General features: G+C 46.3%; 2 protein-coding genes across 2 annotated transcripts in view; both read right to left on the reverse strand.

Annotated features, from left to right (window-relative positions):
• Positions 1-18216, reverse strand: part of LOC307120889 (uncharacterized protein) — a 678898-nt gene that overhangs the window by 616679 nt on the left and 44003 nt on the right. The window lies entirely within an intron of this gene.
• LOC307120595 (CD48 antigen-like) lies at positions 6727-15929 on the reverse strand. The gene is made up of 4 exons (XM_079807699.1): positions 15703-15929; positions 15177-15488; positions 7644-7946; positions 6727-7246 (listed from the first exon to the last, which is right to left on the reverse strand). Exons 1-4 carry the CDS (start codon positions 15737-15739, stop codon positions 7083-7085), a joined length of 816 nt encoding a protein of 271 aa, XP_079663825.1. The 5' UTR covers positions 15740-15929; the 3' UTR covers positions 6727-7082.

Raw genomic sequence — 18216 nt, forward strand, 5'->3', positions numbered from 1 at the left:
TGGTACTCATCTTCCTCTCCCTCATAAAGGCATTTTCTTACTTTCTTTGTGTTGCTCTATATTCCTTTTCCACACAAGATCAGCCCAAAGATGTCCTCTTTTACTCTATACCATATGGTCATGAGATTGAAAGAACATCGACACCTGAATTCCTAGATGGGAATCAGCTGGGATTTATATGTTTGCATAACTTCACTCAGCTGTTTCTCAGTAACTATGGAATAAAATACAGGGGATATATTTGTGTTTCAATTCTCAATATAAACAGCTGTTCACTTTTACTTTAGTGTATAAGGTTAGGGTTTAGAACATGGTGTTATCTGTTCTGACGTACAGTGTTAAAGCATTGGTAAATCTGGCAGTAAAAATCCATTGTTTTGGTATTAGTTGAGCTTGTGTGTATAAGAAGTTCAAGCATTTTAAATTTGTGTTAACTGTATGCATTTTGTGTAAAAGCAACAATAAATGTGTTAATTGTATAGCCTACACAGACAGATGTTGTGCTAACTGCGTTAAGAGTTTAGGAAATTTGTTAAAAGTATTGAAAAATTGTCATAGCGATTGTAAAAAACTGTAAGATGCTTTGATGAATTTATGAGCATATTATGAGGTATTGAGAACCATATATTCTCCCATGTGGTCACTAGGTGGCGAAGTTAAACAACTTTCCTTTAAGCCCTTACATATGATACACTGTGAGTACGTGTTTAAAAAAAGTGTTTTGTTTTGCATATAAATATAATATCAATGAAATTCAATTAACATTAAAATATTGTCTTAAATTTTGCTGTATGAAAAATGTATATTGTAGTAACTTGTGTGTGTGTGCTTGTGGAGGCTCCGTCAGGCTCCTCCATTACTCACTCCCACCAGCGTCCCCTCGGTCCACTGCCCCAGCTCTCCTCACCCTCGTCCTGGCTGCCTCCTGGGCTCTCGTCGGCCATCTGCTCCTCCATGAGCGCTTCCACCGTCTACTCCACCCTGGTCCCTCTGTCTGACATCTCTGCTTGTTTCCAGGTCTTTTCCAGCTCCTCATCCACCTCCAGAGCCCCCTCCTTCCCCCACAGTCTCTTTGTTTTTCATCAGTTGCAGATATCACCTGTTTTCCTTTGTTTCCCGCTCCTCGTTTGTAACTATGGCTACTGATTAACAATTCATCACCTGCTCATTTGAGTTCAATCACCTTGTGTTTTTCAGTTCCTTCTTTTCGTGCAGGTGGTGTCTGGTATTGTTCGTGTATCACACACTGTTGAGCTGCCTTCCAGCTATTGGATTACCCAAGTGTGTTTTATTAAAGAACCTTTTGTGTGTGGATCCTTGATTGAACCCTTTTCATCATCTTCATCTGGACCAGATTGTGACAAATTGAAGCATATATAAACATATGTGTTCTGCTGATGCTGTTCATGTGAGCGTCACGACGCATGTGTGTGAAGATGACACAGGAGATGCACTGTCTACAACAGAAACTGTGCATGAGACTGACACACGCTAGAATGAAATTGATGAATGAAGTCATTATTTGTGTGTGTTTTTGCGCACTAAAGTATTCTCATCTCTTCATCACACTAAGGCTGAACCACTGGAGTTACATGGGCTATTTTAACCAGAGGTGGACAGTAACTAAGTACATTTACTTGAGTACTGTACTTAAGTACACTTTTTGAGTATCTGTACTTTCCTTGAGTAGTATTGTTTCTGGAAACTTATGACTTTTACTTCACTACATTTGAAAGACAAATATCGTACTTTTTACTCCACTACATTTCTATCAAGGCCCTCGAAGTAGAAAGTCGTAGCCGCTTTGAAAGTCAGTGGATGATTTTTCTTCTTTAAAACAGGATTTGTTTTTTTTTGCAGACAGCCTATAAGTAATCACTCTTGTAGGATCACATGAAGTTAAATGATTTCCAAGTATTTTTTGAACAGCAATCAATTGATGGTAAAACAGAAGGCGGCAGTTCCCAGATGCAGTGCGCGCAACCATGGTCATACTTAAAAGTTAAAATTCAGAAGAGCAGACGTGGATAAGTCTGAAAAAGTGCGACGACACGAAAGTGCACACAGAAAGCTGCCTCTCAGACGCCAGACCACAAGTACTGAATTTTAGTCTATTGAATCTACTAAAATCTTATTATAGTCAATTAAAACTAGACTAAAACAATTCAGATGACTAAAATGTTGTAGTCAAAAGACTGACTAAAACTAAATCAAAATTAACACTGGTATGAAGTATGGTCGGTCAAATGATTTTTATAGATTTACCCGCCAAGTTGCCATAGCCTTGTGGATACAACGCTAACGCATAGGTAATGTTTGACAATGATGTTAGTTCGCATACAAAAACGACATAGTTGGACTAATAATGTTAACTGAAGTCCTTTCAGAAATATGTTTTTACATAATCCTGTCAAATAAACACGATGTAGAAAGCTTTCTTTTCTAGTATGATTTTGACTTTGATAAGAGCTTTGTAACTTTTAAACAAGCATTTAAATGAGTTCAAGGTATGCTAGCATGTCAGATGGAGCATGACTGGCTTAAACCACCATGATGGAACAGCGTGCATTCATACAACAATGCAACGATAATAAAATAATGTGTTTACTTTTACTTTTGATACTTAAGTACTTTTAAAAGCAAGTACTTCTGTACTTTTACTTAAGTAAAAATCTATCTTTATTACTTTCACTTGTAATGGAGTAATATTTAAACAATAGTACTTTTACTTTTACTCAAGTAATGGAGTTGTGTACTTTGTCCACCTCTGATTTTAACGATGTCTTTACTTCCTTTTTGGACCTTGAAAGTGTTCATCACATCGCTGTCTATGGAGGGGTCCTTCTATATAGAAGCAATAACATGATCAAAGATTGATTGTTTCTTTTCTATATGAGCTTTACCTGCTGTTTGTATTGGAGAGAGGAAGGGAAGTTGAGACGCCTATGTCGTGGCAAAGGTTTCAAGGTAACAGGCTTCTCTCCGGTGTGGATCCGCTCGTGTATTCTCATGTGTCCGGCCCGACTGAATCTCTTGTCACAGTGTGAACACTTGTGAGGTTTCTTTCCGATGTAGGTCTTCTCATGCACTTTCAGATCATTTGACTGACTGAATCTCTTGTCACAGTGTGAACACTTGTGAGGTTTTTCTCCAGTGTGAACTCTCTGGTGCAGCATCAGTTCAGTGTCTGTAATAAAACTCTTCCCACAATCAAAGCACACATGATTCTTCACACCACTGTGCCGTTTCTGGTGTTTTTTTTTTTTTTAAAAGACTCAGCCAACTAAAACTCTTTCCACACAAACACATGTGAGGCTTCTCCTTTGTATGAACTTTCAGGTGGACCTTCAAGGATTTTTCCTAAATAAATGTTTTACCGCACTGATCACAGTTATATGGTCTTTCTCCAGAATGAGGATCCACATGCATTTTAAGAGTGTTTGCATGTCTGTAACTCTTCCCGCACTGATCACACGTGTGCGTCTTCTCACCGGTGTGGGTCCTCATGTGAGGTTCAAGACTTTATTTGTATGGGAAACTCTTTCCACAGTGAGAGCAGGTGAAAGATTTTTTGGATCTTCTTTTCAGTAAAACATTTATTTCAGTCTGTGAGCGACTCAAAGATTTCTTTCCAGTTTTGACATGATGTTTCTCTTCCCCTTCACTCAGTTCTTTACTCTCCTCCATCAAGTCTAAAATGAAAATAAAAAGCATTAATTTTCAGTAAATCATAAAAAAATCAAAGAGAGAAATGTGAAGGGAAAGGACATGAACCCTGGAAAAGTGAGCCCTGATGTAACAGCAGAAAGTTGAGTATTCTATACAAAAGTTTGTATGGTATCGACTGCATTCATTGAAAGATTCTAGAATCTACTACCGCTTCAATATAATTATATATATATATATATATATATATATATATATATATATATATATATATATATATATATATATATATATATATATATATATATATATATATATATATATATATATATATATATATATATATATCCTACTTAAATTCATAATCAAAGCCTCAATCAATATTCATCCTCCTATATAATTATTATGATTTTAATGATTCTTTCCAGTTATGATTTTGATTAATCAATAGGACCACTGATTGTTTCTTTCTTTATATTTTCTAAAGTTTGTATTTGGTCCTCTGAGTGGTGACTGAGGGTCTGTCCTGGGCGTGTGTGATGTTTCCCAAAAACACTTGATTTCAGAACATGTCGTGTGTTTGGATTTTGGGGGCCTATCACACACCTCCAACTCGACAGGAATGCAGTAACAGGGATTACTCATTTAGCCCGGCTTCCAGAGATTAAATAATGGATTTGTCTTTCATTTTATTTTATTTAATTTTATATTTCCTTTTACTGAAACCCTAAAGAAACAAGATAAATATGGTCTGTACTATTGTCTGTATCTCTCACTGAGAGAAAAGCACATGTTATCAATATGTTTTGGACCTAACTTTCTCTGGTTGGGACCAGATCTCACCAACTAGTAACCTTGGGAGAGCTGTGATTCTAGGGAGCTTTTGTGTGTGTGCGTTGCATGATCTGTGCAGGCCCAATATTGAAGATGGACATTTTCTGCACACGACAGCAGACCTGAAGACGCCTTTCTGTAACCTCCGAGGTCAACAATGATCTAATTCTAGTGATGGGGTGACAACTAGTCTACCTAGTTTAGTGATATGCTTTGCTATCTATCCTTGTGTGGAAATTTACCGTGACTTTGCATTTTCTCTGTCAATCAGACTCATTCCACATGGCAGTAATGACGTGGTTAGACCTTGAAAACAGTATCTGTTCAGAAATTGTAAGTACGATAGGTGGAGGCGGGGAGACTGGTAGAGGGAGCGCGGCCTACAAACTCCTTGTGAGACTTGAAGCTTCTGCTGATGACACTGCAAACTATTCTTCAGTAATTTTTTCTTTAATTAATCTAACTCCTGACTCTTGGTCTTCATTTTTCACTACTGGTCCTGGGTCCTAAACTGTTACCCCAACAACTCTGTTACCAAAGTTACATATGAAACATAACTTCTGTAGCAATGAATATCTTGCTCATAATCAAGTTTATCACTAACTATAAATTATAATTAGCTTAGTTCATGGTATGAATTAAGTATGCAAAGTTTATTTATTTAATACAATATTTTGTTTAATTTTGAAATTGTACGTTTCTCAACATTTTTAGGAAAATTATACCAGTTTATACTTCAGAGATTTAACTCAACTACAGTGCCTTAGGGTGGGTAAGTTGCTGGTGCTGGCTCACTTTGCATTGGGCTCACTTTGGCCCATAGCTGCCATTTTGGATAAAACTAGTTAGCTTACCAATTCAGTGTAATATTTAGCTGAATGACCTGGGTAAAGTTGCTTTGATTTTCATCCGTTATGATACAATTTTACTTTGACGAGCCAAAAACAGTTTCTAAAGTAAACGTGTTCCTTCCACTCCTCCCATGAGCTTCTCCTGTTCACAGTGTGGCAGAAATGACGGGTGATTACAAAATATGACCCTGGTCATTTTTTTAAAATTGATATTTATACATCATATGAAAGCTGAATGAATAAACTTTGATGTAGGTACGCCAGTGATGTGTGGTTTGTTAGAATAGGAGGATATTTGGCCGGTTTCATTGGTTGATTTAGTCATGTCATTAGTGTGTCATTTAGTCTTTTTTCAGGTGTGACTAGTCTTTTAATGTTTAGTCACTAGTCTTTGTGTGTTAAAGCCCACATGTTTGCTGTGTGTCCTGGTCGAGTATTGTTCCCTGTAACCACTGTTGGTGAGTGTCTGTCAAGTTTTAAGTCAAGTCTTTTTATGTTTCAAGTCATCATTGGATTCTGTTTATCACCTTGTTTAAATAAACTGTTCATGGGCTCATCAAGCTTGCCAAAGTGTCTTTGACTTTGTGTCTCTTACATCTCTCACTTTACAAACCACATCCTGAAACAACAAAAAAGCTTTAACCACAATGCCAAGTTTACAGAGAAACGAAAGCATCCAAAATAGACAAACATATGGTTCAAAAAAGAGATAATTATTTTTAGAAAAGAAAAGATTTTTATTTCAAATAACATAATTATGTTCTTGTGTTCATGTGCCTCCTAAAAAACCCCTACTATATGCCAGTTTCCAGATTTATTTTTTCAAGCAACATTTATAATAATCATAAATGTTTTCTGAAATCGGATTGCTTATTTCTCTGGATTTAAACATTCTTGGACACATTTGGGATAATGTAAGTACACAAGTCAACAAAATGTATAACACTGTTCTTGTGGTTTTTTTGGATATTTTAATCCAAAAATCTTACATATTGTGCCTTTAACCTTAAAAAAACATCTCACTATAATTTTTTATGTTTTGGTGTCTTGAAAAAAAAAGCCATTTGAATACATTCAAATGAAGGCATATATAAGCACAAACTGCTGTTTGTTGTATTTGAGTTTAGAGGATTTGCCTTCTAACAGTTTGCAAGTAATGTTTCCTTTCAATCTTTATCAGCCCCTTTATGGCATAATATACGCACAAACCCCCCACCCCTCACTCTACCCAAGCGCGTATCATATAAAGAGCGTATCATATGCACGCCAAAACTCATTTTGTTTCGTCATTCCACGACATTGCACACTCGTACTATTGATACGCATTCTCATGTGTTCGTGTTGGAGCTGAAGGAGAGTCTGTGATTGGCCTGTGAGAGGTTGTATTGTATTATTTATTGGATAACAGAATAGTACACACAACTACAAGGAAAGTTTCTTAGGCCCAACTTTCTATCAATAGTAAATTATTAGTACAAAACACAGTTAGGACTACAACTTAATTGTGAAAAATTAAGAATTTTCTGTTTAGACACACAATAAAAAAATAAAAAAATTAAGTCAAATATGCCTATGCCTAAATTTAGGACAGCTGCTATGTACAAAGCGTTTTTGTTAAATGTTTCTAATATCTATCTATTTTCATTGGCCACAAATAATTTTCACTGTAATGTTTTCAGTTATTTTTCGTATTGCATTCATAAACTTGACATTAAGCTTTTTTTTCCTTTTTCAGAAATATTGCCTGCTAGAGTCCTCATGTATCTGAGCCCTTTTCTTTTGTTTAACTCCGGATCTGATGTCATAAACCACAGCAGCAACAGTAGCCACGCCCACCAGAACCGAGAGAACCAATCGGATCACAGCTTCAGTGAAACCACAACACTGGGCAGAGTCTGAGGGAAGAAACAGAATCAAACACTGAATCATTAGTGTACTTTAACAAACTCTTTTAAACAGATGCTCAAACTATACTATCACTTACAAAGATCTGTATCTAATCTAATAATATGTAACATGATGAAGTTTTATCACGAAATAAACCAGTAAATAATGACACAGATAATCTATAATATTCAGTAAATAATCAAGAATATCGTCAATGTCGTTCATGTATTACAGAGTTGAGTGATGTTGAGATGTTTGGAGATTATTCAGATAATTGATTAGGGCTGCATTTACCCAAATCATTGTAATCCAAAGTAGAAATCATTGGCTCCAATGGTCTCTACGATCTAGGCTTTTTTTGGGAAACACATTCCATATTAGTGCATAAACTCTAATATCACATACCTGCACATGTGTGACAGAGACGGCTGATGTCCAGATGTGTGGTGTGGTTTGTGATGGGATTGTTGAGCACACAGCTGTAGGTGTTGTTATCCTGATATTCCACCTCCAGAGGTAGAGAGAGACTGATGCTGAGATCAGACACACTGATGCTGGACAATAAACTGTTTCCTTTGTACCAGGAGAGAGTCACATGACTCACATTCACAGCTGAACACACCACTGCACATCTGGACTCTGAGGAGGAGGAGGATGAAGAAGAACAGTTTGAAGAGTTTCTAGTGATGATAGGAATGGGAAGAGGAGCTGAAAGGGAAATCAGAGAGTGCTGGAATCAAAAGCCCATTTAGAACCCATCCTGTTTCCAAATATACAGGAATTATACTTATATAATTATAATAGTGGATGGACTAATGGTGGACAGGGGTCAGCATGGGCACTGGTCAGCGGCTGTGCCGCCCCATACTCCACAAACTGAGATGCTCTGTGTATTCTGAGCCCTTTCTATCAGAACCAGCATTAACTTCTTGAGCAGTTTGAGCTCCAGTAGCTCGTCTGTTTGATCGGACCACACGGGCATCAATGAGCCTCGGCCGCCCATGACCCTGTGGCCGGTTCTCCACTGGTCCTTCATGACCCTGTGGCCGGTTCTCCACTGGTCCTCCATGACCCTGTGGCCGGTTCTCCACTGGTCCTTCATGACCCTGTGGCCGGTTCTCCACTGGTCCTTCATGACCCTGTGGCCGGTTCTCCACTGGTCATTCATGACCCTGTGGCCGGTTCTCCACTGGTCCTTCATGACCCTGTGGCCGGTTCTCCACTGGTCCTTCATGACCCTGTGGCCGGTTCTCCACTGGTCCTTCATGACCCTGTGGCCGGTTCTCCACTGGTACTCCATGACCCTGTGGCCGGTTCTCCACTGGTCCTTCATGACCCTGTGGCCGGTTCTCCACTGGTCCTTCATGACCCTGTGGCCGGTTCTCCACTGGTCCTTCATGACCCTGTGGCCGGTTCTCCACTGGTCATTCATGACCCTGTGGCCGGTTCTCCACTGGTCCTTCATGACCCTGTGGCCGGTTCTCCACTGGTCCTTCATGACCCTGTGGCCGGTTCTCCACTGGTCCTTCATGACCCTGTGGCCGGTTCTCCACTGGTCCTTCATGACCCTGTGGCCGGTTCTCCACTGGTCATTCATGACCCTGTGGCCGGTTCTCCACTGGTCCTTCATGACCCTGTGGCCGGTTCTCCACTGGTCCTTCATGACCCTGTGGCCGGTTCTCCACTGGTCCTTCATGACCCTGTGGCCGGTTCTCCACTGGTCATTCATGACCCTGTGGCCGGTTCTCCACTGGTCCTTCATGACCCTGTGGCCGGTTCTCCACTGGTCCTTCATGACCCTGTGGCCGGTTCTCCACTGGTACTCCATGACCCTGTGGCCGGTTCTCCACTGGTCCTTCATGACCCTGTGGGCGGTTCTCCACTGGTCCTCCATGACCCTGTGGCCGGTTCTCCACTGGTCCTCCATGACCCTGTGGCCGGTTCTCCACTGGTCCTTCATGACCCTGTGGCCGGTTCTCCACTGGTCCTTCATCACCCTGTGGCCGGTTCTCCACTGGTCCTCCATGACCCTGTGGCCGGTTCTCCACTGGTCCTTCATGACCCTGTGGCCGGTTCTCCACTGGTCATTCATGACCCTGTGGCCGGTTCTCCACTGGTCCTTCATCACCCTGTGGCCGGTTCTCCACTGGTCCTTCATGACCCTGTGGCCGGTTCTCCACTGGTCCTTCATGACCCTGTGGCCGGTTCTCCACTGGTCATTCATGACCCTGTGGCCGGTTCTCCACTGGTCCTTCATGACCCTGTGGCCGGTTCTCCACTGGTCCTTCATGACCCTGTGGCCGGTTCTCCACTGGTCCTTCATGACCCTGTGGCCGGTTCTCCACTGGTACTCCATGACCCTGTGGCCGGTTCTCCACTGGTCCTTCATGACCCTGTGGCCGGTTCTCCACTGGTCCTTCATGACCCTGTGGCCGGTTCTCCACTGGTCCTTCATGACCCTGTGGCCGGTTCTCCACTGGTCATTCATGACCCTGTGGCCGGTTCTCCACTGGTCCTTCATGACCCTGTGGCCGGTTCTCCACTGGTCCTTCATGACCCTGTGGCCGGTTCTCCACTGGTCCTTCATGACCCTGTGGCCGGTTCTCCACTGGTCCTTCATGACCCTGTGGCCGGTTCTCCACTGGTCATTCATGACCCTGTGGCCGGTTCTCCACTGGTCCTTCATGACCCTGTGGCCGGTTCTCCACTGGTCCTTCATGACCCTGTGGCCGGTTCTCCACTGGTCCTTCATGACCCTGTGGCCGGTTCTCCACTGGTCATTCATGACCCTGTGGCCGGTTCTCCACTGGTCCTTCATGACCCTGTGGCCGGTTCTCCACTGGTCCTTCATGACCCTGTGGCCGGTTCTCCACTGGTACTCCATGACCCTGTGGCCGGTTCTCCACTGGTCCTTCATGACCCTGTGGGCGGTTCTCCACTGGTCCTCCATGACCCTGTGGCCGGTTCTCCACTGGTCCTCCATGACCCTGTGGCCGGTTCTCCACTGGTCCTTCATGACCCTGTGGCCGGTTCTCCACTGGTCCTTCATCACCCTGTGGCCGGTTCTCCACTGGTCCTCCATGACCCTGTGGCCGGTTCTCCACTGGTACTCCATGACCCTGTGGCCGGTTCTCCACTGGTCATTCATGACCCTGTGGCCGGTTCTCCACTGGTCCTTCATGACCCTGTGGCCGGTTCTCCACTGGTCCTTCATGACCCTGTGGCCGGTTCTCCACTGGTCCTTCATGACCCTGTGGCCGGTTCTCCACTGGTCCTTCATGACCCTGTGGGCGGTTCTCCACTGGTCCTCCATGACCCTGTGGCCGGTTCTCCACTGGTCCTCCATGACCCTGTGGCCGGTTCTCCACTGGTCCTTCATGACCCTGTGGCCGGTTCTCCACTGGTCCTTCATCACCCTGTGGCCGGTTCTCCACTGGTCCTCCATGACCCTGTGGCCGGTTCTCCACTGGTACTCCATGACCCTGTGGCCGGTTCTCCACTGGTCCTTAATGACCCTGTGGCCGGTTCTCCACTGGTCCTTCATGACCCTGTGGCTGGTTCTCCACTGATCCTTCATGACCCTGTGGCCGGTTTTCCACTGGTCCTCCATGACCCTGTGGCCGGTTCTCCACTGGTCCTTCATGACCCTGTGGCCGGTTCTCCACTGGTCCTTCATGACCCTGTGGCCGGTTCTCCACTGGTCCTCCATGACCCTGTGGCCGGTTCTCCACTGGTCCTCCATGACCCTGTGGCCGGTTCTCCACTGGTCCCTCATGACCCTGTGGCCGGTTCTCCACTGGTCCTTCATGACCCTGTGGCCGGTTCTCCACTGGTCCTTCATGACCCTGTGGCCGGTTCTCCACTGGTCCTTCATGACCCTGTGGCCGGTTTTCCACTGGTCCTCCATGACCCTGTGGCCGGTTCTCCACTGGTCCTTCATGACCCTGTGGCCGGTTCTCCACTGGTCCTTCATGACCCTGTGGCCGGTTCTCCACTGGTCCTTCATGACCCTGTGGCCGGTTCTCCACTGGTCCTTCATGACCCTGTGGCCAGTTCTCCACTGGTCCTTCATGACCCTGTGGCCGGTTCTCCACTGGTCCTTCATGACCCTGTGGCCGGTTCTCCACTGATCCTTCATGACCCTGTGGCCGGTTTTCCACTGGTCCTCCATGACCCTGTGGCCGGTTCTCCACTGGTCCTTCATGACCCTGTGGCTGGTTCTCCACTGATCCTTCATGACCCTGTGGCCGGTTCTCCACTGGTCCTTCATGACCCTGTGGCCGGTTCTCCACTGGTCCTCCATGACCCTGTGGTCGGTTCTCCACTGGTCCTCCATGACCCTGTGGCCGGTTCTCCACTGGTCCTTCATGACCCTGTGGCCGGTTCTCCACTGGTCCTTCATGACCCTGTGGCTGGTTCTCCACTGATCCTTCATGACCCTGTGGCCGGTTCTCCACTGGTCCTTCATGACCCTGTGGCCGGTTCTCCATTGGTCCTTCAGGACCCTGTGGCCGGTTCTCCATTGGTCCTTCATGACCCTGTGGCCGGTTCTCCACTGGTCCTTCATGACCCTGTGGCCGGTTCTCCACTGGTCCTTCATGACCCTGTGGCCGGTTCTCCACTGGTCCTCCATGATCCTGTGGCCGGTTCTCCACTGGTCCTCCATGACCCTGTGGCCGGTTCTCCACTGGTCCCTCATGACCCTGTGGCCGGTTCTCCACTGGTCCTTCATGACCCTGTGGCCGGTTCTCCACTGATCCTTCATGACCCTGTGGCCGGTTCTCCACTGGTCCTTCATGACCCTGTGGCCGGTTCTCCATTGGTCCTTCAGGACCCTGTGGCCGGTTCTCCATTGGTCCTTCATGACCCTGTGGCCGGTTCTCCACTGGTCCTTCATGACCCTGTGGCCGGTTCTCCACTGGTCCTTCATGACCCTGTGGCCGGTTCTCCACTGGTCCTCCATGATCCTGTGGCCGGTTCTCCACTGGTCCTCCATGACCCTGTGGCCGGTTCTCCACTGGTCCCTCATGACCCTGTGGCCGGTTCTCCACTGGTCCTTCATGACCCTGTGGCCGGTTCTCCACTGGTCCTTCATGACCCTGTGGCCGGTTCTCCACTGGTACTCCATGACCCTGTGGCCGGTTCTCCACTGGTCCTTCATGACCCTGTGGGCGGTTCTCCACTGGTCCTCCATGACCCTGTGGCCGGTTCTCCACTGGTCCTCCATGACCCTGTGGCCGGTTCTCCACTGGTCCTTCATGACCCTGTGGCCGGTTCTCCACTGGTCCTTCATCACCCTGTGGCCGGTTCTCCACTGGTCCTCCATGACCCTGTGGCCGGTTCTCCACTGGTACTCCATGACCCTGTGGCCGGTTCTCCACTGGTCATTCATGACCCTGTGGCCGGTTCTCCACTGGTCCTTCATGACCCTGTGGCCGGTTCTCCACTGGTCCTTCATGACCCTGTGGCCGGTTCTCCACTGGTCCTTCATGACCCTGTGGCCGGTTCTCCACTGGTCCTTCATGACCCTGTGGGCGGTTCTCCACTGGTCCTCCATGACCCTGTGGCCGGTTCTCCACTGGTCCTCCATGACCCTGTGGCCGGTTCTCCACTGGTCCTTCATGACCCTGTGGCCGGTTCTCCACTGGTCCTTCATCACCCTGTGGCCGGTTCTCCACTGGTCCTCCATGACCCTGTGGCCGGTTCTCCACTGGTACTCCATGACCCTGTGGCCGGTTCTCCACTGGTCCTTAATGACCCTGTGGCCGGTTCTCCACTGGTCCTTCATGACCCTGTGGCTGGTTCTCCACTGATCCTTCATGACCCTGTGGCCGGTTTTCCACTGGTCCTCCATGACCCTGTGGCCGGTTCTCCACTGGTCCTTCATGACCCTGTGGCCGGTTCTCCACTGGTCCTTCATGACCCTGTGGCCGGTTCTCCACTGGTCCTCCATGACCCTGTGGCCGGTTCTCCACTGGTCCTCCATGACCCTGTGGCCGGTTCTCCACTGGTCCCTCATGACCCTGTGGCCGGTTCTCCACTGGTCCTTCATGACCCTGTGGCCGGTTCTCCACTGGTCCTTCATGACCCTGTGGCCGGTTTTCCACTGGTCCTCCATGACCCTGTGGCCGGTTCTCCACTGGTCCTTCATGACCCTGTGGCCGGTTCTCCACTGGTCCTTCATGACCCTGTGGCCGGTTCTCCACTGGTCCTTCATGACCCTGTGGCCGGTTCTCCACTGGTCCTTCATGACCCTGTGGCCAGTTCTCCACTGGTCCTTCATGACCCTGTGGCCGGTTCTCCACTGGTCCTTCATGACCCTGTGGCCGGTTCTCCACTGATCCTTCATGACCCTGTGGCCGGTTTTCCACTGGTCCTCCATGACCCTGTGGCCGGTTCTCCACTGGTCCTTCATGACCCTGTGGCTGGTTCTCCACTGATCCTTCATGACCCTGTGGCCGGTTCTCCACTGGTCCTTCATGACCCTGTGGCCGGTTCTCCACTGGTCCTCCATGACCCTGTGGTCGGTTCTCCACTGGTCCTCCATGACCCTGTGGCCGGTTCTCCACTGGTCCTTCATGACCCTGTGGCCGGTTCTCCACTGGTCCTTCATGACCCTGTGGCTGGTTCTCCACTGATCCTTCATGACCCTGTGGCCGGTTCTCCACTGGTCCTTCATGACCCTGTGGCCGGTTCTCCATTGGTCCTTCAGGACCCTGTGGCCGGTTCTCCATTGGTCCTTCATGACCCTGTGGCCGGTTCTCCACTGGTCCTTCATGACCCTGTGGCCGGTTCTCCACTGGTCCTTCATGACCCTGTGGCCGGTTCTCCACTGGTCTTCCATGATCCTGTGGCCGGTTCTCCACTGGTCCTCCATGACCCTGTGGCCGGTTCTCCACTGGTCCCTCATGACCCTGTGGCCGGTTCTCCACTGGTCCTTCATGACCCTGTGGCCGGTTCTCCACTGATCCTTCATGACCCTGTGGCCGGTTCTCCACTGGTCCTTCATGACCCTGTGGCCGGTTCTCCATTGGTCCTTCAGGACCCTGTGGCCGGTTCTCCATTGGTCCTTCATGACCCTGTGGCCGGTTCTCCACTGGTCCTTCATGACCCTGTGGCCGGTTCTCCACTGGTCCTTCATGACCCTGTGGCCGGTTCTCCACTGGTCCTCCATGATCCTGTGGCCGGTTCTCCACTGGTCCTCCATGACCCTGTGGCCGGTTCTCCACTGGTCCCTCATGACCCTGTGGCCGGTTCTCCACTGGTCCTTCATGACCCTGTGGCCGGTTCTCCACTGGTCCTTCATGACCCTGTGGCCGGTTCTCCACTGGTCCTTCATGACCCTGTGGCCGGTTCTCCACTGGTCCTTCATGACCCTGTGGCCGGTTCTCCACTGGTCCTTCATGACCCTGTGGCCGGTTCTCCACTGGTCCTTCATGACCCTGTGGCCGGTTCTCCACTGGTCCTTCATGACCCTGTGGCCGGTTCTCCACTGGTCCTTCATGACCCTGTGGCCGGTTCTCCACTGGTCCTTCATGACCCTGTGGCCGGTTCTCCACTGGTCCTTCCTTGGAGCACTTTTGATAGAGACTGACCACTGCAGACCGGGATCACCCCACAAGAGCTGCAGTTTTTGAGATGCTCTGACCCAGTCGTCTAGCCGTCACAATCTGGCCCTTGTCAAACTCGCTCAAATCCTTACGCTTGCCCATTTTTCCTGCTCTGAGGACAAAATGTTCACTTGCTGCCTAATATATCCCACCCACTAATAGAAGATGAAGAGATCATCAGTGTTATTCACTTCATAATGTTATTCCTGATCGGTGTATTATTATTATATTGACAATAATATTTCAGTTTAGAAATCTAGAGAGGCAAAATGGAGTACATATAATTGAATAAAAAAGTTTAACAATTTATCAACACAATAATTCTCACCATAGACAGAAACACTGAATCTCTTGTATGAAGTTCCTCTGCTGATGATGGTCAGTTTATAAAGTCCAGTGTGTTCAGATCTGATGTTTCTGATGGTCAGAGATCCAGTCTGACTGTCCATCTGGAGATTCTCTTTATTATCATATACAGATATGTCCAGCTTATAGAGTTCAGCGATACGAGTCTCCTGAGGTCCAAACATCCACAGGATCTGATCATCTCTCTGTATTCCACTAACATCAGTGTGTAGAGAGACAGAATCTCCCTCAGTCACACACACTGACTTCACTTCATCACCATCAGCAAACACTCCTGAAATAAAACTGCATCTGATCAACTGGAGCAACTAAATATCAAGGGTTTATTCTGTAGTTTTGTTGTACTATTAGTACCAAATAGTTATAATGCATAAGTGGTTTAATGCCTAATTGGGCTGATGTACTAATCAAAAACTAAAAGACAAAAACTCATTGTTAAACTCACTTTACAAAAAGCAGTAGCCTATAAATAATTAGAAATAGCTTACCCTCCAAACAAATGAAAAATATGATGCAGATCCACATGGTGAAAATCGTATTGACCAGTATCTCTGTGAGTCTGGGTATTAGTGAAAATCAGCCAATAACTGGTGACGTCATCAATGCTACGGGGAGGATTCAGTGCGAGATGAAAACCTTTTTTCCGACTGTAAGCAAACTTTCTACATACAAAGAAAATGTAACTAATGATGTACCTGAAAAACCTGTTTATTGTGGTTTGTGTGATACTGCTAGTAAAGGTTTGTATGTGCGTGCGAAACAGGATTTAGTGGTTAGATCTGTCGTCTGCCTTCTGAAATGAAAATGGACCATTAAAAGTGCAAGAATTGAAACCGCACACAATTTGGTCAATTAATGTAGACTATCGTCATGTAATTCTCCAGTTCGAACAAACTAAACGGACAGAAAAAAGTTCCTGTGGGGCTGACAAGAAATATAAAACCGCAATGAAAGAGTGTATTTAGATGAAGAGGCACATTTATAAGAACTTGAAGCTGGTGGAAGCAGCATGCGCTCAGAAACTGCCTCAGTGCCAGGAAACGAAACCTGTCTTGTGGCTTGTTTGCTTCTCAATTACAAATCTGCATCCTTCCCTACAAGTCCTTTTGAGGCTTCTAAGCTAGATACCTCCTTAGCATTAAACACAAAACTTAGGTGGTTTGGTAACATTTAATTAATGCGATACATTAAAGGCAGTTTAACGTTGTATGATTAATTTACAGAAAAACAAAACAATGTTGTCTTGATCTCCTCTAGTCTTGCATTTCATTATGCAATTGTACAACCTCAGTGCCAATTATTTTCTACACTATATCGGCAAAAATTTTGTGCACATGAACTTTAATGACATCCCATTCTTAGGGCCCTATCATACACCCGGCACAATGTGGGGCCAGGCACGATTGTTTTTTTTGCTAGTTTCCGCCTGACGCAGTTATCATCAAGGCATCCTGCGCTGCGTTGTTTAATTAACAAATGCATTTGCGCCCATTTGTGCACCCATGGGCGTCTGGTCTGAAAACGAGGTGTGTTCAGGAGCATTGTTGGTGCGTTGCTATTTTGAGAAACTGAAAACAACTGCGCCATTGACCAACTGAAACCTGGTCATAAGTCAATTTGTGTTATTTGCACTTGGTTATGTAAGGCTTGGATGAGCAGCTCGGCCATGGAAACCCATTCCATGAAGCTCTACACACTGTTCTTGAGCTCATCTGAAGGCCACAGAAGTTTGGAGGTCTGGAGCTCTTGACTCTGCAGAAAGTTGGCGACTTCTGTGACCCTCAGCATGTGCTGACCCCGCTCTGTGACCCTCAGCATGTGCTGACCCCGCTCTGTGACCCTCAGCATGTGCTGACCCCGCTCTGTGACCCTCAGCATGCGCTGACCCCGCCCTGAAGTTGCTGTTGTTCCCAATGGCTTCCACTTTGTTATAATCCCACTAACAGTTGAGCGTGGAATATTTAGTATAATATTTGGTCTTATTGCACAGGTGTCCACCGATCACGGCCCCACACTTGAGTTCTCTGAGCTCCTGAGAGCGGCCCATTCTCTCACTAATGTGTGTAGAAGTGAACACACACACACACACACACACACACACACTCCTGAGAGCGGCCCATTCTCTCACTAATGTGTGTAGAAGCGTCTCCAGGCCTAGAGCTGGAGTTATACGCCTGTGGCCATGAAGGGGTTGAACACCTGAACTCAGGGATGTGGAGGGACGGCACAATACTTTTGCCAATATAGTGGAATATTTGGCAAAGAGAAGAATACATTTGATCCATCTTTCAAAATTAGCCAAAGGAAGGATGTGAAACAAAGGCCAAGGATCCTTCAAAGAAAGGCAGCCTTTGAGCATGATGATTGCAGTCTAGATAGGCAGCCTTAATGGGATGCAGCGATCCGATTGAGAAGAACCCCAGATGGTTTAATATGAACGGGACAAAGTGCAAATTGCAATATGGCCGATAGGTCACACCTTCTACATAAAAAATGGCCATCACCAATTGGTAAAGTCATTGTGTCCTTGCAGTTAGAAGCCCCAGCTCTGTAATAGTTAAACTAAGTACACACAAACAACATTAATTTAAATTATACACTTATATACCGTACTAGTACCGGGTTGGACCACCTTTTACCTTCAAAACGGCCTTCATTTTTAGCTAATACTGTTTGAACCTTGGTTTCGCAGCCTGGGTGTTAATCTGGTGAACCCATAAACAAGCGTCTAACTGATCTCGGCTCAGTTCATTCATTTAAATACTTATGCATATATAAAACAAAAAGGTTCTAATTAGGTTCTAATATTTATATTTGCCAAACCCTGGCTAACAGCACATAAAACAAGGACTAAAAATTAATAAAACACATTTTATAAAACCTGTAAGAGTTGTACATTTTGGCCCAGCAGGTGTCAGCAGTCTGTGGTGTTTCGAGTGCACTGACTCTTATTCCTTATTCCACGTTCAATCGGCCAAAGAGCCACAAACATGTGGCCGACT

This window comes from Gobio gobio (assembly GCF_949357685.1).
Source record: "Gobio gobio genome assembly, chromosome: 24".
Classification (NCBI taxonomy): Eukaryota; Metazoa; Chordata; class Actinopteri; order Cypriniformes; family Gobionidae; genus Gobio; species Gobio gobio.

What these genes read in the sequence shown, in the direction of transcription:
- LOC307120595 (XM_079807699.1), bottom strand. Translation starts at nt 15,739, where the DNA reads ATGTGGATCTGCATCATATTTTTCATTTGTTTGGAGG. An exon ending in ATTTTTCATTTGTTTGGAGG is followed by an intron (nt 15,489 to 15,702) that starts GTAAGCTATTTC and finishes GTTTTATTTCAG; the next exon opens with GAGTGTTTGCTGATGGTGAT. An exon ending in TCTCTGTCACACATGTGCAG is followed by an intron (nt 7,247 to 7,643) that starts GTATGTGATATT and finishes TTCTTCCCTCAG; the next exon opens with ACTCTGCCCAGTGTTGTGGT.